The sequence below is a fragment of the Triplophysa rosa genome, linkage group LG2 (assembly GCF_024868665.1).
Source record: "Triplophysa rosa linkage group LG2, Trosa_1v2, whole genome shotgun sequence".
Classification (NCBI taxonomy): Eukaryota; Metazoa; Chordata; class Actinopteri; order Cypriniformes; family Nemacheilidae; genus Triplophysa; species Triplophysa rosa.
This window is the reverse complement of record NC_079891.1, coordinates 33,460,689-33,483,539: the sequence shown is the minus strand read 5'-3', so window position 1 is coordinate 33,483,539 and position 22,851 is coordinate 33,460,689. Positions and strand designations below refer to the sequence as shown.

The 22,851-nt window shown below is 39.5% G+C and overlaps 2 protein-coding genes, 1 long non-coding RNA gene and 1 pseudogene across 3 annotated transcripts; 1 reads left to right on the top strand and 3 right to left on the bottom strand.

Annotated features, from left to right (window-relative positions):
• Positions 1-6: 6 nt before the first annotated feature.
• On the top strand, positions 7-7,851 carry LOC130565369 (RIMS-binding protein 2-like; annotated as a pseudogene).
• LOC130565380 (uncharacterized) lies at positions 7,085-9,252 on the bottom strand. The gene is made up of 2 exons (XR_008964366.1): positions 9,160-9,252; positions 7,085-8,277 (listed from the first exon to the last, which is right to left on the bottom strand). It is a non-coding gene; the product is annotated as an uncharacterized LOC130565380 (long non-coding RNA).
• Positions 9,253-15,796: 6,544 nt separating this feature from the next.
• supt4h1 (SPT4 homolog, DSIF elongation factor subunit) lies at positions 15,797-17,188 on the bottom strand. Its single transcript, XM_057321145.1, has 5 exons — positions 17,008-17,188; positions 16,611-16,717; positions 16,410-16,465; positions 16,270-16,323; positions 15,797-16,107 (listed from the first exon to the last, which is right to left on the bottom strand). The coding sequence occupies exons 1-5, from the start codon at positions 17,074-17,076 to the stop codon at positions 16,040-16,042; spliced, it is 354 nt and encodes a 117-aa protein (XP_057177128.1). The 5' UTR covers positions 17,077-17,188; the 3' UTR covers positions 15,797-16,039.
• A 3,259-nt stretch (positions 17,189-20,447) lies between these two features.
• LOC130570252 (tubulin alpha-8 chain-like) lies at positions 20,448-22,197 on the bottom strand. The gene is made up of 4 exons (XM_057360475.1): positions 22,084-22,197; positions 21,778-21,997; positions 21,538-21,686; positions 20,448-21,461 (listed from the first exon to the last, which is right to left on the bottom strand). The coding sequence occupies exons 1-4, from the start codon at positions 22,084-22,086 to the stop codon at positions 20,484-20,486; spliced, it is 1,350 nt and encodes a 449-aa protein (XP_057216458.1). The 5' UTR covers positions 22,087-22,197; the 3' UTR covers positions 20,448-20,483.
• Between the last annotated feature and the right edge of the window lie 654 nt (positions 22,198-22,851).

Below are 22,851 nucleotides of genomic sequence, written 5' to 3'. Positions count from 1 at the left end.
GGCGAGGATGTTTGTTGCACTGTTCCCATACGACCCTTCGACCATGTCACCCAATCCTGATGCTGCGGAAGAAGAGCTTCCCTTTAAAGAAGGGCAGATTATCAAGGTATAAAACCATCCTTCACATGAGCTAGTGTCAGTGTTAATCCTGATGTTTTAGATGTTTAACTTGATGCTTGTTATGTGTCAAAACTGTAATCAGAGTTCAAAAGAGATGGTAGTTAGAACCAATGTGGGATAAAGTAATGTTGCGATAAACTAACAAATAGTCTATTCCCAATACACTTCTTGTCATTTTTGTGGTATTTTGAAGTTTGTTATTGTCGTTTGATGTCTGCAGGTTTACGGGGACAAAGATGCAGATGGCTTCTATCGGGGTGAGGCGGGCGGTCGTCATGGTTACGTGCCGTGCAATATGGTTTAGGAGATCCAGGTTGAGGATGAAGAGACGAGAGATCAGCTCCTGCGGCAGGGTTTCCTCACGACAGACACGTCTCTGGAGAAGATAGGTGTGGTTTTCATTGTTCCAAATCTTTTCATCTAGACAACATCATTAGGCTTTACTTGTTGTGTGTGTCGAGGTAGGCATTTTTGAGCTCCTATTAATAATACAAGCATCTAAATGATATTGTTTCCCATATATTTATACTCCAAAATCTAAACGTGCTGTATGTTCGTGTGATGATCTGATATGTCCATCAATATTCCATTTCACCCAAGAGTTTTGTCACACGCAATCACCAACATGCTGCATTTTTACGGTGCCAAAATTCTGCTGCTGTCATGGTGATGTTGTGTTTTTTGTGGTCATCCAAAGGAAAGTTTCTGAAAGAGCAAAGCTGACAGCTGTCGCTCTTTGTCTCTCATCTCCCAGAATGCTTTGCAGCTGTGACGGTTCAACACTTTCCTCTGGCTGTGGTGTCTCGCTGCTAACGCTTATTCTCTTTCTTTTCAGCTGTATTTCTTTCTTTCTAGAGTTTTATTTTGGCTTCTCATTCATTGTTGTCTGCAACTTTTGTTTCCTCGTTTCCTGTTTAAATTTCATAAAGACGCCCACTTACATGCTCAGCCTCCACGCCGCCCCGTCCCACCGCCGAAACCTAGACGCTCCAAGAAAGGTGTGTGTCAGCGTTCCTCCATCTTTCCCTGGAGAAAGTTTGCTTTTCAAACTTGACATCAACTTTTCTGCATCTCGCGCTCTGACCAGAGGGGATCATTAGATATTCACCGTCACACCTGTGTTACAGTAGACATATTAAAGATGACATTAAATATTTAACATACAATTAAAAAAAGGAAATAAGAAAGTTAAACCTTAAAATTAAATCATTTAATACTATATGTAATTTTGTAATTGTAAAATTTTAAGTTAAAATGATCAACTATATGATGCAGGTCACGTTTTTGCGGATTAAACAGATGTCATATCGTAAGAAAATCATAAAAAATAGTAAATACATAACATCCCCTTTGGTTAACGGAGCATCTCGCTGTGTGTGTGTGCATGTGTATGTGCGCGTGTGTGTGTGTGCGCACGTGTTTGTGCTGAGTGTGTGTGTGTGTGTGGCGCTAATGGATGCTTCATTCATTCATTTTTCAACTCGCTTTTATCCATTTTGATTTGTTTTTTCCCGTAAGCACTAGTGTCAATCAAGGTTAGGGCAGCCAATCAGATTGTGTCTAACCCTTCGCTCCTCCCCTCACCTCTGTCCCTTTACAGTGGAGTCAGCAGCGGTGTGGGAGAACACGTCTGTCATCGACTCGTCCAGTCAAGGTTGGATTGGCTCTGCTGTCTTTCATCACTTCATCCCGTTTTTTCTTTTTCAGCCTTTAACTCCGTAACCGTGTGTCTCTGACATTTTAACCGCATGTTCATGTGCCTCATCCAGCGCTGCATGCTGTTACCATGGAGATGCCCTCCTCCTGTTCTAACCATTGATTGTCTTTCAGTTTTTCGTTTGCGACTTGTTTGCTTGATGATATGTTTCACTTTGTGACATGCAATTTTTTCCCCCACATGAAAAAATATAGTAAACTATAGTATTTACTCTAGTAAACTGTGGTAAATTGTAGTATAGTAAGTAGTATGAAAAACATCTGTTAATACTGTGGTACAATTTAGTGTGTACTATAGATGGGTTTCATCGAACGCACAGGCCTGGCCCGAAGTTCACTTTTGGTCTGTCTTTGGTTATAATTTAGCCATTTATTTTATTCCTCATTTATATTCATATTTATTTATATTCTTTTTTATTGTATAGTAATTGTATTAAATGAAAACTGCTCAACATTTAATGATTCTTTGCAGAGGTCTACCGGAAGTTAAATTTGGTCCACATAACGGTTGTTTATGTTGTTGACTCTGTTGCAAAATGTATAGTAAATAGTAATAAACATACCTTTTTTTAACCTTACTATAGTAAATACTACAGTGTTTACTACAGTTTTTCCATTTACTCCAGTTAGTACTACAAAATAATAAGTATACTATAATTTACTACAGTTTACTGTAATATGTACTATAGTATACCATAGTATTTGTTCATGTGGGCTCTTTCATATTTTTCTTGAATTATGAGTGACATTTTCATTTAATAAACTTGTTTGTCATGCAGAGGGCGGAAAGGCCTTTTAAGGGCCACAAACATGAAATCTGTTTTCGGAAATTTTTTAATTTTTCATAATACCTACTGAAGACATTCTTTTCCTAATAGAAATTAACCATGGTTTTATTGTGATAAAAGTATAATACGTGTTTTTTTGTAGATTGATTACTGTTTATTACCATAGTTTAGTGAAAATACCATGGTTAGCCATAGAGTGAGACCATAATGCATTTGTGATTGGTGTAACAAATAAAACCAAAAACGTTTTAAACTGTAGTTGCTATAACTAAACCGTGGTTCATTTTTGAAGGCTCCTCAGTGAAATATCGGATATATACCACAACAGGAGTTCATTCTAAATATTTGGGGGCTCCTTCCCTGAAGCTTCGGTTTCTGTGATGCTCAGTGATGCGTTGTTTGCCCCTCAGATCTGAGTCACTCCAGCGGTCTGACCGGAAGCTCGCGACCTCGCAGGATGGTGGCCATCTTTGATTATGACCCGAGAGAGAGCTCACCTAATGCAGACGTAGAGGTGACGCACATTACACCATATCGTTCATTTTATCCATAGAGAAATCGATTCACACAACGCTGTGATTGATGTTATACTGTCTGACAATCGCTCCAGGCCGAGCTGACCTTCAGCACGGGCGACATCATCCATGTGTTCGGCGATATGGATGATGATGGCTTCTATTACGTGAGTTTCTTTCTCAAGGTTGAAAGTTTGAAAAACGTGTCTCATTCCTGTACGATTGGCTGAATGCAGCAGCAGTGCATGATGGGAGTTTGTGACGTTTCAGGGGGATCTGAACGGACAGAAAGGCCTCGTGCCATCCAACTTCCTACAGGCCTTTCCAGAGACAGAAGAGGAAGCCGTGAGGTCTGAACACACGACGGCAGAGAGCCGCAGGGATTCACAGGTGCGTGTTCTGCGTGTTTTCATGTCATGCGTTGCATGAACGTTTCTGTCATCAGTCTTTTCATAGTGTGCCGTTTTGTTTTTGCATGTTGTCTTATGTGTGCTGTTTCTCTCTCTGTGTTTATTTCATTTGTCTTGCATGATGTTCAGAGGCACAAGAGAGCAGTTCATTTTGAACAGTGACAGTAAGTGTTTCATAAATCTGACCGTCTGTAGTGTCTCCTCTCTTGAGCAACTCAAATCTCAAAGCAGCGTTTTCTTTCCTGATTCAGATTACCAGTCAAAATTCGCACTTCTGTCAGGACCAGTGTTGTCAAATATTTAAACAATAGCAGTATTTAAGGTTGGAGGAATGAAACTGTTCTGGGCAAACTCTGCGGCACGATTAAGCAGCTGGGCAATTCCAGCGTTATGGATGTGACATTTTGCGTTATGGACGTGACATAAAAATGCTCAGAGAATGAATTTGTTACGATTATATTGAACCATCTGTTTATATTTTACTGAACCCTTGTTGATAGAGTCTAAACATCAAAAAATGTCAGTCTATGAAAAAAAATTCTATTTAAAAAAGGGAAGTAAACATGCGTTATGGATGTGACAAAAAAAGGACGCGGTTTTTGGGAGACGATAAACTTTGTAGGATTTCTGTCAAATAAAATGCACAATCCTGAAGCAATAATACCCAATGAATGGAGAAGGGATGCCTCTTTATAGAACATTAAATAGTTACTTTATATTCATTTTCATGTGTCCATTTATGAGGAATATGTAGCGTTATGGATGTGACAATCCTGAAAATGGCACTTACCTGACTATGAAAAATCATGCACTAAAAATAAAACAAATGCTTTACAAATTTGAAGAGAGATCTCACATGGGTATTTGAACCACCAAATGTTAAAATCTGTACTGTTACCATAGTAAAAACCGCTGGTAAAAATGTAATTTTTTCGTGGCTAGGTTGACATTTTTGCGGAATTGCCCAGCTAATATGGAGCAAAGAAAGGCATCTTAAATAGGACTCAGTCTAGTATGTAGGGGAAACCAAATGTGGGACAGGTAATACGTTTGTGTGGGACAATGTGGGACACCACTAAAAGGTAGCGTAAAACTGCGATATAATAACAGAATGAAAAAAAATGTTTCCTACCCTTTTAGCTCCTTAAAATATTTGGTTATTTAGTCCATTTCAACTACAACATAATTAAGGCATAGATCAAATGTTATATAACATAAAACAAGTTTAATGGCGATTTCAATTTAAGGTTAACTGTCTCTTTAAATTTTGTGTTGTTTTCCCTGTTGTTTTTCAAAAGTGCTGATCACTTGCATGTGAACCGTCAAAATGTACACAATTTAAATTTGTCTACAAAAGTCATTTTAAAGGGCTAGTTTATGCAAAATTTAAATAAAAAATCATTGTTTATTCACCCTTATGTCGCTAAAACCCCCAAAGGCTGTCTTTGTTCTTTGGAACCAAAACCATTGTAAGTGTTGTTTTGTGTTCATAATTGGAGTGGATTGTGACCGACTCTTTAAGCTTCAAAAGTGTCATTAAATAACTCCATGCAACTTCATGCCGTATATCTCAAGAGTCCTGGTAGCATATGAACAATTTTTGTGAAAAACAAACTAAAATCGAATCCATTATTTAATGCAAAAAAGTGGGTCACCATCTGCACACATTGCAAACTAATATTTTGGTTCTAAAAATCAAAGAGAAGCAATTAGGGTTTAAAAGAATTCAGGGTGAGTAAATAATCACAACGTTATCATTTTGTTAAACTATTCCTTTAGGCTAATCATAAAACACTGTGTGATGTTCTCACAGGTGAGCCAGACGGAGTCCTCAGAAACGCCTGGTCCTGTGAGCTCCTCTCATCCTGACCCTGCTTCTGCTCCTCCGGTCCCGTCAGAACCGAAACCGAACCCCAGCACGACTCCGCCCGTGACCCCCACCCTCCCCGAGAGCTCTCAGCCGGAGAAGAAAAAGAAAGGGTTCTTCTCCAAAGGCCGGAAGCTCTTCCGAAAGCTCGGCTCCAGCAAGAAGGAATAAAAGCAGCGGGCTGTGACCTGAAGGGATTTGCAAATTGCACATTTTCGTGTTTGAGAGTGTGTGTGTGTGTGTGTGTGTGTGTGTGTGTGTGTGTGTGTGTGTGTGTGTGTGTGTTTGTGTACTTGTGTGAAGAGGGGGTCCACAGAGGTCCTCCATGCTTCTGCAACTCATTGTGCCCAAATGATTTCGTCCCGGGCTGGGGGAAATTTTGCGACGGACGTTCGTGTATGTGCGATTTGTTTGTTTACTTGAATGTTAAGAGATGTTTATGAATGTTTTTGTCGTAATGACTGGGCAGAGAATCAGCAGCACTCGTGTGTGTGTGTGTGTGTGTGTGTGTGTGCCTGCGTGATTCTTCTGAAAAGTTGTTTGTTGGTATTTAAAGCTGTGACTAGGCTCACGTCTGTTAAAAAGCTTCACATTCGTAAGAAAACGCTCATTTGAATAATACCGCTTGTAAAAAGGAACTGAGATATTAATAATCTCTGGTGTTACAATAATGAAAAGTCATGCAAACGTCAATAACAGCATGTAAATGTATTTTATTAGACTTCAGCTAGTATTCACAGCAATCGCAAGCACACTTAAGAGAAGACGAAATGATGGATACGCCGTGAAAAATGTGAACGAGTGACAACGTTTTTGCACTATAAGTGTGTGTTTCTCCTGGTTAAAGCTGCAGGATGTGGTGTCACCACCGCAAATACTATCCTGCTGTTTTTATCCAAACTCTTTTGAGGTTCACACTTGAACACATCTTTTTTACTCGACAAAATATTTGAAGGATCAGGAAGCCGAAAGCTTCTGGTGTGTTCGGATGTGTGGCACTTACAGTTGAATCGATATTTTCTCCTATTTCTGCTTGAAAAAAAATGAAGTGTGACGCCTCCTGATAAGTTTGGTGACTACCGTTCGCAATATTTTTGATTTATTTCATTTGCTTGAAGTTAAAAGCACACATGTTTATCATCATTGTAAGATAAAACTGTAAAACTATGGCAGCGTTTGACCCACAGTCGCTCTGTTCCTCCTCCATGATGATGGAAATTGAAACTCTTTGTCGCATCCGCACGTGTGTCGGATGAAGGTTCGGGTGTGTCTGGATGCTTCATGGTTTCTCGACTGCATCTCCAGCTGGATTCGACTTCAGCTTTGCCTTTTCTGAAACACAGTGACGTGGAACTCGAGTTTTTTTGGAGCTCTAGCATGTTAGAATAACCCTCTTCATCACGTGTTCCTGCAGAACATTGCAATATTATCCGCAGTTTGCTGCATACGATCTAATTCTGTTTGTTTGCATGCGTGTGTTTTTGTTTGGGTGGTTTTACAAGGCTCACGTTGAATCTCGTTTCTCAGGTTTAACTGGCTATCAGTTTCGCGTCTTAAGCAGATCCTCGCTGATCTAGACCGTCCAAGCCACAAGATTGCCAAAACCTTTAGGTGCTCCGCATGTCAACGACTAGAGACCAATCAGCGAAAGCCAGGCGCTTAGGAGGCGGAGCTAAAGTTCAAACATCACGGAGCGGAAGTAGGCCAAGCTTTCAACTCTTCTCAATAGTCGTACTTTGTTTTTCCAAGAGAAAAGCCACAGGGCAATGAATTTATACGCTTGTTTTGATTATATCTAAATGACACATTTCTACAGTAGAGACTTTCCTCCTAGCTGCACTATAATCTGAATAACACGCTGTAATCCCTGCCACGGCTTAACTCCACAGCACGCACAGGCCGCAGATTTGAACGTTTTCATCGCTATTTCAGCAAGTCGATCCCAGGCCTAGCCTTACCGGACTTTATTACGTACAGACTTGTGTGGACTGCATGCACGATGGCCCTCCATCTATATTCTGCCTTATTTATTCTAACTATGTGTAGTTGTAGTACTGTAGATGCACGTAAATGTTTTTTGAGGAAATACGGAGGCGGCCACGTCTGCAGCGTGAGAGCTGCTGGTTTTTCTGTATATGTGTTGAGTTTGATGGATTTTTGTGATTCTGAGGTGTAATATTTTCATATAGTGAGAAAGAGACTCTATTCTTGTGTCTGGGATCTTTGGCAGAAGGTTGACTGGACATTTTGTACATTTTTGTAACGATTTTTTGAAACCCCAACATGTATATAATGCTTCAAAGTCTTTGTGTTTGGTTTGTGTTTGCATGGCGGAGTCATGATTTTGGATTGGTGAAGTGAGCAGTCCCGCGCTCTTGGAAAGTTTAACTTGAAGACTTGTTGCAATATGGACTTTTTACAGAAATAAAATATATTTTCACGTAAAATGTCTGCTTATGAGTTTTTGTTGGGATTGATTGACTCGAAAGAAAAACACTCTTTGTCTTTTTTTAATTGTTTTTTATTGAAACTTGAACAACAAGACACACATCAGTGAAACGTTGAGAGGAAGCTGGCCTTGGTTTCTGTAAGCGTACAGCCATCTCACGTGGACTTGCATGAACACACTGTGAGATCTGCACGGCTTTATGAAACAAAGCGACTTCCTCTTTTCTCCGTTCCTGCGTGAAGTCTTCGTCTCACGACGTTCTCCCAGCAGCAAACAGTGCACTCATCCATAAAGTAGGAAACACTACACGGTGGCGAGCGGTTTAGTAGTGCTTTCTACTTTATGGATGACTGCACTGTACATCCAAACGCTGACGTCTCCTCCGCAGGTCTTCTGGAGATCTGAAAGGCACCTTCACACAAACGCACACAGTTGCACTTCTGCCGTGTGAACCCCACCCAAACTCTGTACTTACATTACACACGGCTAACGTCACCATTCAAATGTAAGTGATTATTATTATTAAACATTACTGCAAGTTCAAAACACTTTATTCTTCATTGAATTAAATTGTCAACTTGTGAATTATGGGTACAAACATACAACAAATCTAAAGCAACAAACTTTGTGTTCAATTGTATGATGTTTAGTTGTTTTGTACAGGAATCAACGTTCGCAAATAGGTGTGTGGTATAAAAATGGAAGAATACGGGAGAATGCGTCATTCGTCTTCGCACCGGCTGCGTTGCTCAACGCGGCAGCCATTTTGATCTGCATGAGTAAGCTTTTCATCCAAAAGTGACAAACTTTTGCTTTCATATTCTATTTAACCTATTGTATTGCTTGTTTTTGTTGTATGTTCGTAGACGAAACAGTACGCAAACTACAATGATAGAAAGAAACTGAACATGGTGATTTTTAAAAGTAGCATTTCGAGTGAACATGAGCAGGTTCTTGTTACACGTAATACTTAAAGACAAGTTTGACATATTTTCATGTTTTGTAAAAATTATACAGAAATACAAATAGGGAATTCCACTGCATGTGAAAATGTATATTTAAAAAAAAATCGATTTAAAGTTGTTGCATTTTATATGTGCAAATCCAACAAAACCATTTTCCCTTCCACAAAGTGAGAATTCAGATCGAAAGCAAAACATGTAGGAATGACACACATTTTTACATGAATGAAGAAATAAAAATGACAAAAGAAAATGAATGTCCGCTGACTGCACACCAACTACAAACTTAATGTTTTAGTATAAGAAATGTAAACCCTCAGTCTCATACGTACCTCTGTCAGTCAAGCCCATCAGTGCATTTATTGTCACCGTGTCTCCGTAGACGTGGTCTCAGCGGGGTCTTTGGTGTCTTCCTCCTCAGCCCAAGAAGAAATGGGCCTAAGCTGGAGAAGTGCTCTTATTTAACCTCCTTGTCAATCACGTGACTCTGACCACACAGGAAGAGGAATAACTGCTGTTGCTTCTTTAAGCGCATGTTAATGGCCAAATGTATGCAGATACGCTTCAGGTGCCATTTGGTGCCCTTTTGGCCACTTCTTTGTGGCATGGTGTCTCACAATGTAAAAAAGTAGTCTAAAGTTTAGTCTAACGTATAGACTATAAATGTTTCATTTTGGCGTCAGTAAGACTTCTGGTCTGTAGGTTCTGTAGTGATCTTAAAGATCTTTCCCCCAAAATAAAAATCCTGTCATCGTTTATTCCCCCTCGTGTCGTGTAAAATCAAATGGAGATATTTTGTGACGTTCGGTGGTTTTGTGTTCATACGATTGAAGTCGAGGGAGGTTTTTTAACTACTAACGTTCTTAGGATATTGTTTGTGTTCTGCAGAAGAAAGAGGAATGAGGAACTAAACTGTTGAACACCGTCAGCGTTTCTGTTATCATAAAGCCAAACAGCCCTCGTCTGCTACGAATAGTTTGTCTCCGCCTGCACACGTTTGTCTTATTATCCTGCGCGGTGTTTACGGGTTTTAATGCGTTTCTGTTCTCCCGAGATCTCTCGCTTTCTTCGCTCTGTTTCTTCTTGCTAAACAGTTGCAACACAGGAGGAAATGCCAAAGTGTATCTCTGAAATGCCCTTCAGAGGGAAGTGATATATGACCAGTGTGTGTGTGAGAAACTTCACATCTGAATGTGTTCAAGAGGCCACACAGTATGTATTTCGTTTATTTGTCAAACAGTCATGTAATGAAAGCAGTTTTCTGTTCGTTTCTTTCTGTGAGTAAATGATGTAGAAAACGGTGCTGATCAGATCAGGCACAGGAAGAAGATGTAGAGCTACCCGAGCGTGTTATTTCCTGCGTGCACGCCTGCAACACCTGCACTGAAGAGTCTACGTGCATGCAGTTAAATAGAGCTGCTTAGGGCATGTTTGCTTACAAACATCTTCATTGTGACATTTATTGTTTGTCCAATCGATTGCACGCGACGTGAGATTTTGATCGTCATAGATTGACGGTCTGATGAGATTTATAACTGACCCCAGCCGTCTATGCCATATGTACTGTATAATTCACCATGCCAGGCCTTAAAAACTGCTGTATTATCTTTACTGAATGGAGAGAACCGGGAGAGACGCATGAGGGGACTTCACACGTGACGTACTGCAGATGAACAGCAAACAATTCAAACAACACATAAGCCCGTGTATTTATCGTCATTGTTTCAAGCCGTGTTCTGTGAATTCTCTTCTAGTAAACTCTATTGTCATGTCTCAAACCACTGCTAGTATACCTCGTACCCACGGTTACCAACTCCTTCAACATTCGAATGATTTCTCAAATCATGTCGTGAAGAGTGATGCGACCTTTTTTAGTGATTTTTGTCTGCACACATCTCCACCAGACACCTGAATGCGACACAGACTCGACCTTTTTATCTCAACGGGACATCTGTGCGTGTAAACAGACTAAAGAGTTTGAAGTGTTCATTTTAATGCAAGGAACGGCGGGTGGGTTTCAATTCCCCACCTCACACTGTCAGTCAGCACAACCTTTAGAATCTGTTTGCAACCATGACGACCCGGCGAGGCCATAGTGTGAGGAGACGGGGCTTTTCAAGAGTGTGTGTGTGTTGTGTGTGTGTGTGTTTGAGGTCAGAACCACACGGGTTTTGAACAATTATAAAAAGCTGCATGGAAAAAGGTGTGGTGTGAGAGAGATGTGTTCTGTCGTTGACTCTAGCCTTGTTTAGTTTCGCTATGACACACTTTCCCGCCGCCAGGTCGAGGACCTTTGTGCCTCAAAGACAGAAAACGAATTGAAAGGTTTGTGAAGAGTTACACAAAGAAGTTTGAAACGATCATAAATAAATGTTGGGTTTCTGTATAAAGTATTGCGGTAGCAACACAAAGGTCATGAGTTCCATATACAGGAAACACACAAACTGAAAATGTGTAAGTCAAATTGAATAAAAGCATCTGCCGAATGCGTACATGTAAAATATGAACAGATCAATGGAAATATAGTCTCTCGTCCACTAGAAATGTACATTAGACGGTGTACGATTTTTGCCACACGTACGTTCAGAAAGAGTTTTTTTATCTTTTATCTAGATGTTAGAGTATTACAAGCGACTGTACCGCACAAATCTTGCTTCCACAGAAGATCAGTTTGATCTGTACATACACACTTAAAGTCTATGAAGCAACAAACAGAACGTTTAAAGATGAGGTATGACTTCCAGTTTTTGTATTTCAACCAGAATATTCATGTAACTAAACAGTAACGCAAAACTTTGAAAACAAACGACTCTAATTATTCAAATGTTGAACTGTTCTAAATAAATCTTCCGTAGTAAAACTATCAAACTTCTAGCACACGGGTCTGTGTTTGCCGATTGCGGGAGATGGATTTGAGTCCAAGATGTTTGGCATGAATTGCTTTAGTGTTAGATGTCATCGCTTTGCTTGTTTTCCCTCAAGTGCCAGGAAAACAAAGGTAAACTGGGTCAGACAAACATCGTCACGGGAGTCACAGATGATGGGTTACCTTCCTGATGTCCGGTCATGTGAGGCCAGAAGAAAAACAGATAATGATCATCATCTTAAAATATATATAAATATAACTTAATATGAATTTATAATTGTACATAAATAAGTATTTCTTCCAAATGAAGTTTGAAATGATAAAAATGAAAGATGTGCATTTCTTTGTATATTTTGCTATCAAATGCACCTTTATAGAGCTTTAACTGTTGTGTCTTATGTACATTTTCCTACCATTTTAATCATTTCATTTATGCATTTGGCAGACGCTTTTATCCATTGCATTATACTACACATTTGTTTCTAAGTATGTGTAAGTCATATACCATACCAACTGTCAGAGCAGGAAGTGACCTGTTTGTATGCTGAAAGCTGATTGGCTCACGGTAAAGTCTCTCTGTCTGAACTGATAGACTTTATCTGCTTTGGCAACAGCCCCCCCTCCTCCCCCTTATTTCTTTATACATCTTTGGTCCCTTCTTTCGTCTTTATCTTTGTCTTATAACACAGACCACCGACCAGTGGTTTTAAAGACACGGCCAATGATTCGTCACCGTTTCTTACTTCCTATGTTTTTGGACTAATGTTCAGGGTTAGGGCGCTCGTACACATCTTTTTATTTCTCTCTAAGTTTAAAGCGGATGGTTCTGGTTTTAGGTTCTGGTTAGAGATTGGAGGTTCTGGTTTGATTCCTTTGGCAGAATTGTTTATTCCAGGACAAGGACGAGATGTTGAACCCATAGTCTTACTAAGCAAAATCATCTGCACCTGAGCCAGAAACCAGAACATGACAGAGACATAGGACTTAGTACACCTGAGCGTCATGCTGACAGGTTTCACACGGTCGAACGTTCACATTTATGAGGTGAAAATCTAGATCAAATCAGTCGTCCGCACTCGGTGTGCACATATCACCAAATATGGGCATAAAAGGAACTGGCCAATAGCATCTTCCTTCTCGTTGTTGATAGAGAAGTGACCGGACTCGTGGTTACAAATGACGACTGTCGTTTTACTTCAAACTGACTTTTTTACTCGCATCTGTGGTTGAAACACTTACTCAGATAAGCGGTCAGATACTGAGACCTGCTGATGACCGTGTGTGTGTTTCCTCTCCAGATGTTAAAATGATGTAACATACTATATACTGTTTAATAAACAGCCTGGAAGCTTCCATACTCATCCATGGAAAAGAAACGTTGAAGGTTGAGGTGAAAACGAATTTGAGATACAGATGTTGACACTGATGTGTTGAAGACCATGTTATTCTGTTACGTTTTTAAGGATATTCCCTTCATCAAAACACAAAATCACTTTTGGCAGATTTGCTGAGTGCCTTGTTTCACGAAAACTTCACAAAAGTCTTTTGTGAAGATTTTGGTTATTTTCTATTCATTTTGTTTCTCGAGTGAAAAGTGTCTGTGTGTGTAATGAGGTCAACTACAGCACGCTCGGGGAAATAACATTCAATGGTTGATTTTGAAACAGGAAGTTGATGCGGATCTGAGCTTCGATTCTTTTTTATTTGATTATCAATCATGCTTAAAAAACATAGTGTCGTTTTTATGAAATGTGACAATCCATTGTAACTCTGTAGTCAAGTTGTGTGTTATTTATTACAAAAAAAACCTGTTTTGCAATATTATGACATCACCTTTAGTTGTTGAAACATTTGATGTTTTAATTTCAAGCACGAGTGTGTAAATACATTGTGGAATGCATCTGTGCTGAGTTACTGGTTTTTTCTGTAAGTAAACTGGTGTTGTAGTGTTTTCGAGCGGGTGTGTTTTGCACACTGTGTTGGGGTGTAAACCTGGGTGCAAAACTAAAAGCACTTTGAAGTGCACACATTCAGCCCACATAGTGAGACGATGTTATGTATCTGCGGTTAAACCCAACAGAACTCATGATGGAGGAGGGGAGGCAATATCACCTGCTTTCGCGCCCAAATGTGTGGTGCGTTTGAATCTAAACATGATTTCAACACTCGCTCCGGTTCGAACCAAAGGGCCTTTTGAAGCAGACCGGGGTTATTGACTAAAGCTGATGAAACTCAAATCAACCGGTTCATTGATTCACTGTGGCCAGTCACTTTAGATTAAGGTGCTAATAAATGTTTACATGTTCAAGCAGAAGTGTCTGTTTATCACCGTTAGAAACAAGTCAAACTTTTTGAGAACTTTTCTGTGGTTCAGTTTTCAATCCAAGTATGGACACATGAACAGTTCTGAATCATGTGGTCAGATTGATCTGATATGGCAGAGCTTTGCTGTACAACTTACAGGTGAGTTTTCAGAAGCAAGTCTTGTAAATCTACGCAAACCTCAACAGGCACATTAATAACTTATTTATAGAAGACAATGTTGTTTCTGAATCGCCTTTAGTTCATCGTTGAGTTTATAATGACACATTCACTATCATGGTGAATACAGTGGTGCAGCTTTGTGACCTTGTGACCAGCAACTCAATAAAGTTCCTGTTCAAATGTACCTTCCTTGACTCGTCTAAACTCAACCAGAAACACTATCAAAAATATATTATATATATCTATCAGATATTATAGCTTTCCTGTGGCTCAGTGGTTAGAGTTTGGTACTAACAATGCCAAGGTCATGGGTTCGATCCCAGGGGATTGCACATAGTCAAAAACAAAAAAATGTGTAATGCAAGTCGCTTTCTGCCAAATGCGTAAATGTATACTATATTTAAAATGAAGGTGGTTAAAAGGTTCTTCACAGCGATGCCATAGAAGAACCATTTGGTCAAAGGTTATTTAAAGAACCATCTCTTTCTTACCTTTTTATAATCTGAAGAACCTTTTCTCACCACAAAGAACCTTTTGTGAAACGACTTTTGTTAAAGACTCTTTATGGAACCATTTAGACAAAAAAAGCATTGTCAAGCACCTTTATTTTTAAGAGTGTAGCCATTAAAAACTCAAAGAGCATAAACTTGAATTAGTTCTAAAGAGATTTTTAATCTCTAGTTCTTTAGAAACACAGCTACGAGGCATCGGAAAATGATTTTAACACGTGTAACATTTACAACATTTCTAAACTATGTTAGATAAATGAGAGCTTTTTCACAGCTGGTGTGGAGGTGTATTGGATGTGTGCTGTCAGTCCTTACAACCGTGGATCTGAATAACCACCGGGGGGTCACAATACAACACTGCTTCTGTTTAGCATTTTAAACCGAACAAACTTCTGTTTGTGATGTGTCATACGTGAAAAATCTATCATGTAACCTCTTGAACTTTTTTCATCTTCATAGAAACTAACCACCTTCAGAAATCTGTGAAATGTCAGAAAACAGTGTAAAGTTTGTGCTAGCTTGTCAGTATGCAGAACTATTAAAATGTGCAGCTGCTGTACTTTTGATGTTAAACAGTAAAATGTAAATGTACCTCCTCTACTCCTAGAAGGGTACATGGATCAGCAGATTTTTAAGTTTACCAAGCTAAAGAAATAAAATGTGCCCTTTTTCCTGATCTGTTTAACCTGAAGTACTGCAACAAAACTGAACTCATATTTCCCTTTTCATCTTATATTACCATTAGTTCCTAGGGTTTTAATTCATCATTTGGGAGATCCGAGACATTCCTGTAAACACTGTCAACTGAATGTGGAACTGATTTTGTGATTTAGAACCGTTTATGAGTCACATAGTAACTGTGATAGTAACGTTATTGGTGTTTCTGTAGCTCAGCTGCTGGAAAATGATGCTACAATGGTAAGATCATGGGTTTCATAAATGCTTAGGTTTAAAACGTTTAAATGTCAGTGGTTTGTACTAGTTAGCCTAATTATAAGGAAAATATTTGTGTTCCTTACTTTAGAAAACACCACTAATTCTTAATCTGATGAAATGTAAGAATGTGTCAATGTTCCACATATTGCACTATAGTTACAGTCAGCATACGTCTGAAGCGTGATAGCGCCCTCTACTGGTGCTCTGTGTATAACACTTTTATTCACATTTAAATCCTTTACACGGAATAACCAAAACAATTTCTCCATCAAATGCCAGCCCAACCAATGGTTGAATATTCAACATTATGTAAGACTTGAAGGAAGAATAAACATTGAGACGCATGGAAGAATAAAAAAAAAACAGGATGTTCAATATGCAGCAACACACACTACTTTACAAAAATCTAAATCATCCTCATGTTTTCACAGCAGTGTCTCTGGAGCGGTAGATGACACCTCTGCTCTTCAGCTCTCGCACCACACCTGATAGAAAACAGAAGAAATTTAGTCCTGGATTATAAATATGATTTGATTTCGGATTCATTCTTTGATTTTTGGTATGTTTGGGTTATTCTGTTTTTAATGCGACTGCATGTTTAGGGACAGGTCAGTCAAATCATCAGAGGATTCAAATCTGACACTAACCTGGGGGTAACCGGCCTGTTACTGTCACTGCATAGACACCTGGCTTGAAGTTGCCTGAGAGAGACAGAGCAATGAGGCAGGTCAGCAAAGCATCTTATTCTGACGGTAGTTATGGACCCTAAGTGCACTTAAATACGCACCAATTCTTTGCCATTTTGCCACCCAACTGTCTTCTGGGCTCATCATTGCAATAACACTACGAAATAAATTACACATATGAGTGGTCAGATTCCGTGTGGCTTAGCAGGAATACTAAACCCAAAGACATGAAGTTACTCTCAATCAAATTATTCGTTTTTGGCTTAATTGTTACTTTAGAACTAAAACAATTATGTACACACCCATCAAAAGAAGAGCTGGTGCATTCATAAACCATCTCTCGATTGCCCTTCATCTGTAGATATGACTCACAGTTGTCACATCCATCGTACTCAAACTGATCAATAGTCTGAAAAAAATGACACAGATTTTAATCAAACATATACGTTTCCAACGTATCCTGTAACAACATTTATCATTGTTTACTAGCACGAATTCAATATGATTTCTAAAGTTCAAATGCAACATTCAAACTAATTACTGTGTAAGTGTGATTTTTTTCATTGTGAGCTACCTATAATTTTAGTATGGTGATACGCAATAAATGTGCATTTTAGGCCAAATCTAAGAAGCAAAATGAAAAACAATGTAACGTTATGAAAATGATTCATTTTGTGAATACTGGTGCTATCGGTTTACCTTGACCAAAGAGCACAGCAGACACGCTCTCAAATGACGAAGGTCTTTTGGGACAGTCTCCAGAGACATTTCTGTACGTTATTGAGATATACTGCAATTTACAAAAGAAAGTAATAAATGTAAACGCTTCGACACGATTGAAAATTGTATAGCATTAGCACTGGGTCTACATAGCACTTCCGGCGAGTACTAATGACATCATAGACATGCGGCGCTCGATCGCTTTGATAAACTGATTTTTTTTATTTTTTTTATTAAACGTCACTGGACCTGTACACTATATTAAGACTATTAAGTACATACATATTTATTATAAAAGCAAAATACACAATACATTTCTAAATCCAGTACCACATTTCTAAATCCAGTACCACAAAATTCTAGAACCGAATCAAATTAAAGAACAGAATGATAGAACTGAGATGGAAGAAAATGTCTTTATTTAAAGAAAACACGTCAAATCTTTCGTCATTTTTTCCTATAACGAATATGAAGTGTAGTTGTCATGACAGCCGCTAGCGGTCGCGTGAGGCGCGTTCAGGTGCTTTTTAAATGCGTGCGCGCATAACGGTCCCAGTAACGGTTTTGCCAGAAAACGGTAACTAGATAAAAAAGATTTAAATCTATTAAAAATGTATTATTTTGATCTATTTAATCGACCCTATTAATTTGATCCTTTAATATTTTTTGTTCCAATATGACCACATAATTATTTAGATCTTTGAATAATAAGATTAATATGTTTTTATATAAAAACACACTGCCTTTTTCTGTACTATGTTGTTACCTTGTAAATTTATATTGTTTCATTATATATCTTTATATTGTTTACATTGCTTATATGTTTATATTGTTTTTTGTATATCTGCAGGTCATTAAATAAGCGATTAAACATGGCAGATATGGAGATTGATGTGTCCGAGTCAAGTTTGTCCATAAGCGGCAGAAATTTCCCCGCTAAATTATGGAATCTGGCCAACGATCCTGAAAACAAATCCGTCTTCTGGAGCCCGAGCGGAGACGGAGTGGTCATCAACCAGCACAAGTTTGAGATCGAGCTGATGTCTCCTGAACAAGAATCCAAAGTGTTCAAGACTACCAACTTCAACAGCTTCATTCGACAGCTCAACCTGTACGGCTTCAGGAAGGTGATAGACGGGCCCAGAGACCCTGACCTTCATCACTTTCAGAATACCAACTTCAAAAGGAGTCAGCCAGAACTTTTGGTCAATATGAAGAGACTTACTATTATTAATAAGGCCAAGATCCTGTCAGGAGAGAAGGTGACATGCCGAGCACCCAAACCACTTCGTCCAAAATCTCAGCAAAACGCTGCAGCTGAGAAAACAGGCCAGTTCAAGATTATACTTTTTGTCCGATATGGGTTATACAGTTCTTCTATTAAAGACTTAATTTATGTTGACACTTGACGTTAACATGCCATGTCCTGATTGGCTGATAATCGTTTTTTTTGTAGGTTCTGTACATCACCACCATACTGAATCCCATCAGGTGTATGCATATGACCGAACCCCAATCCCACCCCGATCCTGGATGTTTCACCACGGCGATGTATCCCCGTTCTACACCAACAAGGGCTTCCCGTTTTCTTCTTTCAGGGGATATCCACCCAACATTCCTCACGGGATCGTGTCTAGTCCCACCGCCATGTTGCTTCATCAAGAGCCAAAATATATACATCCCTCCAACTATTTCCCACCAGGTATTTTCCACATTACATAACAACTACAAAGATCTGTCTGCTGTTTTTCTGACAACTATTTGATTAAATGGAAATGGAGATTTTTGCTGAGGTCTCTCGCTTTAGGTTTTAAATTGACCACAACAGCACATTTGCTGAGATACAAAAATCTGTAATCAAGTCAGAAATCTCGGTATGATTTCAGAAATTGTTTAGATATTCTTTTCCAAAGCCAGACATTTTCACGAATGCTATTCTACATTATTTTTTAGCCATATACTCGAACAGTAAGTCTAATGAATGAGCCTTTCGTGTGATTTCAATCCGTTTAGAAATGTAACCGTTTTGTTCAGCATTTTGAATGACTTTTTTGCCCTCAGCTATTTGTCAGTATTGCAGAAGTTGCTTCTTGGAAACAAACAGAACCGTCTCTGATCAATATTCATATTCGCATTACGGTTATTTCCAGGTGAGAACTGCAAACAATATCCATTTCATTTTGAGCATTGTTGTAATTGGTTTGATATAAAAATCATTATAGACCTAAAACGTGGCTTTGTTTTCCTTATGCTTAATTTCTTTGATTCTGAAGGAAAATGACCTTAACATGTTTTTTTCACGTTTCATGTAATTAAACGCACTTTCATTATATTTTTTCTAGCAGAATTATTCGACGAGTGACCCTCAGAACTACATCCAGACTCAAGCACAGACTCCGAACGACAGGGACCATGTCTACCTGGAGAGAGCGTTTCACATGGTGGATGAGTTTCAGAGTTCACCTGATGTCAGCATGGTCAGGGTGGGTTCTCCTCTGAAAGCCCATCACACCCCCGGCTTACCCGAGCCCTCTGGAGCCAGTCTCTACACATCACCTGTTGCAACCAAGCTCGACTCTCTCAGTTCCCAAAGCTCCTGGTCAAGTTCCGTGTCAGAGCCGGATCCCTATGACATTGCTTGTGGTGCGAGCACAATCAAATCCGAGCAAAGAGCCAATCAAACCAGAGAAGAGTCAGCTGCATCTTTTGAGTCTTGGGAAAAGGTTAAAAAGTGGACCTTTAAACATAGGACAAAATGTTTAATTCTTTAGTTGTTAGGTTTACATTAGAAATCTTTTAAGGACACACTCTACATATAAACTGATGTTATACCGTGTGATTTAGGTCTTCAATTCGGCTGTTAAAGATCAGAGACCGGACAGGAAAGCAGAATTCTAGGAAAATAGTCACTGCAGCTGCGCGGTAGGACGGTTTTAGAAGTCACTATTTTGGAAAAGTGTACTGAAGCTTTTAATAATTTTGTGGTTTTGATTCACAGATGACAAGTGATGTTCTCCAAAAGACGCTCATGACGCATTCAAATATGAATTTTGCATTTAAATATTTAAACATTTCCTCAATATTTTTCCATGTTAAACATATAAAGCAAATATAAGAGTGTGCTTTGTATTTCACATGAAAGTAGCATTCGTTTAATTCATTGGCTTAGTTTGTGACTATCAAACTAAATTAAAGTGACATTATCCGAAACAATTTCTTATTAAAAAATATTTTTGCTTAATTTAAATTACAAAAACGTGTTTTTGCACTTCAAATTTGTGGCATTGTGATTTCTTATTTTGTTCCCATTAAAGTTCAGATTTATTTCTATACAATAAACATTTGTGCAATTTAATGCATTTAACCCACATGCGAGCAAAAGCAGCAAAACAAGACTTCAAATAGTTTTCCATGCTACCAAGTTTATTAAAGCACAAGTGAATTTCAAAACCCCTTTAATACTCTTCCTCATCCTCAACATCATCTTCAGCAGAATCGGCACCAACCTCCTCGTAATCCTTCTCCAGTGCAGCCATGTCCTCCCGAGCCTCCGAGAACTCTCCTTCTTCCATCCCTTCACCCACATACCAGTGCACAAAAGCCCTCTTCGCATACATCAGGTCAAACTTATGATCCAGACGGCTCCATGCTTCAGCGATGGCCGTGGTGTTGCTCAGCATACACACGGCTCTCTGCACCTTGGCCAGATCTCCTCCAGGAACGACGGTGGGCGGCTGGTAATTGATGCCCACTTTAAAGCCCGTGGGACACCAATCTACAAACTGGATGGATCTTCGCGTCTTAATGTTGGCTATGGCAGTGTTAACGTCCTTTGGAACGACATCGCCACGGTAAAGCAAACAGCAGGCCATGTATTTGCCTTGGCGAGGGTCACACTTCACCATCTGGTTTGCAGGCTCAAAGCAGGCGTTGGTGATCTCCGGCACGGAAAGCTGCTCATGGTACGCCTTCTCCACGGAGATGATGGGAGAGTAGGTGACCAGCGGGAAATGGATGCGAGGGTATGGAACCAGGTTGGTCTGGAACTCGGTGAGGTCCACGTTGAGGGCCCCGTCGAAGCGCAGGGATGCTGTAATGGAGGACACGATCTGGGCGATGAGCCGGTTTAGGTTGGTGTAGGAGGGACAGTCGATATCGAGGTTTCGCTTGCAGATGTCAAAGATGGCTTCGTTATCCACCATGAAGGAACAGTCGGAGTGCTCGAGGGTCGTGTGCGTCGTGAGGATGGAGTTGTAAGGCTCCACCACAGCGGTGCTGACCTGCGGGGCAGGATAGACGGAGAACTGCAGCTTGGACTTTTTACCGTAATCTACGGACAGCCGTTCCATCAGTAGAGATGTGAAACCAGAGCCTGTTCCTCCACCAAAACTGTGAAAGATCAAAAAGCCCTGAAGACCAGTGCACTGGTCCGCCTAAAGGAAAAAGGGGAAACCATTTTGAATATGGTCAAGGATTCTGCAAGTCTTTAAATACAGTACGCACACTCACCATTTTTCGCATGCGGTCAACCACAGAGTCTATGATCTCTTTACCGACAGTATAATGACCACGAGCGTAATTATTAGCAGCGTCCTCCTTCCCACTGATGAGCTGCTCAGGGTGGTAAAGTTTTTGATAGCTTCCGTTACGGATCTCATCTACAAATACACAGACACAATAATAATAAAAAGCATGAGCTCAGTGGTTTAACAGTGCCACACATGAGAACATATCGACAGAAGGACTTACCAACAACGGTGGGCTCAAGATCTATGAACACAGCTCGAGGAACATACTTCCCAGCACCAGTTTCACTGAAGAAGGTGCCGAAAGAAGAATCTTCCAGCGAGGTGCCCTCAACGATAACCGTTCCGTCCGGATTGATACCGTGTTCCAAGCAGTACAACTCCCAGCAGGAGTTACCGATCTGGACACCCGCTTGGCCAATGTGTACCGAGATACACTCCCTCTGGGAAAACCACTCACAGGTTACTACATCACAGGTGCAGAAGCACTAATATTCCCAGTGATGTTAACTTGAGAAATGAATCTCACCATTGTGCTGAAGTGACCCAGTTAACACATGAAATCAGAACCTGAAACCCTGGAATCCTTATTCATTTAAAAACTAGTCAATAACTGGTTCTTGTTTGAGGACAAAAACCCTTCACCCTCAGCTCTATTCCAAAGTGATGGGCTGGCCTTCATTTACATCCATCAGAAGGGTGTGGCTTTCATTAATGATAATGACCCGGCCACCCTGTGGATTCTAGAGAGCCTCACAACATTTCATTGCATTTTATAGCTCACAGTGATAAGAGGATAACATGTAGCTCAGTTTTTATGTCTTTTATAAGATTAAAAAGTGCCTTCTTCACTTAAGCACCACAAACAGATTCAACATGGGTGAGTTTAAGGTGAAGTAGATATAGTCCACATTTTAACCACATTCTTCCCTGTAGTTTATTTTTGTTTCATCGTGGTGTAAGAGATTTATTTAAAACGATATACTATTTCAAACAAGGAAATAAATGACTGTTACTAAAACAATTACAGCTCGTAATGTGCTTGAAGTGACATATGGTCACAACCAATAAACATTGAAACATTAACACGTGTATCTCTTTTGCATACTATTTGCTTGATCGGAAGGTTTACACATTTATTAAATTGAGTGTTTGGGTTTTGTCATTCTGGAATATACAGACATTTGTAATTGTTTATAAGGATGGTAAACCATTGTTTTAGGGGCTTTTCATTTACATACTCTTTCAATTGTCTATGCATTAATTTCTGAAATGTCTTCAAATATATACATATATA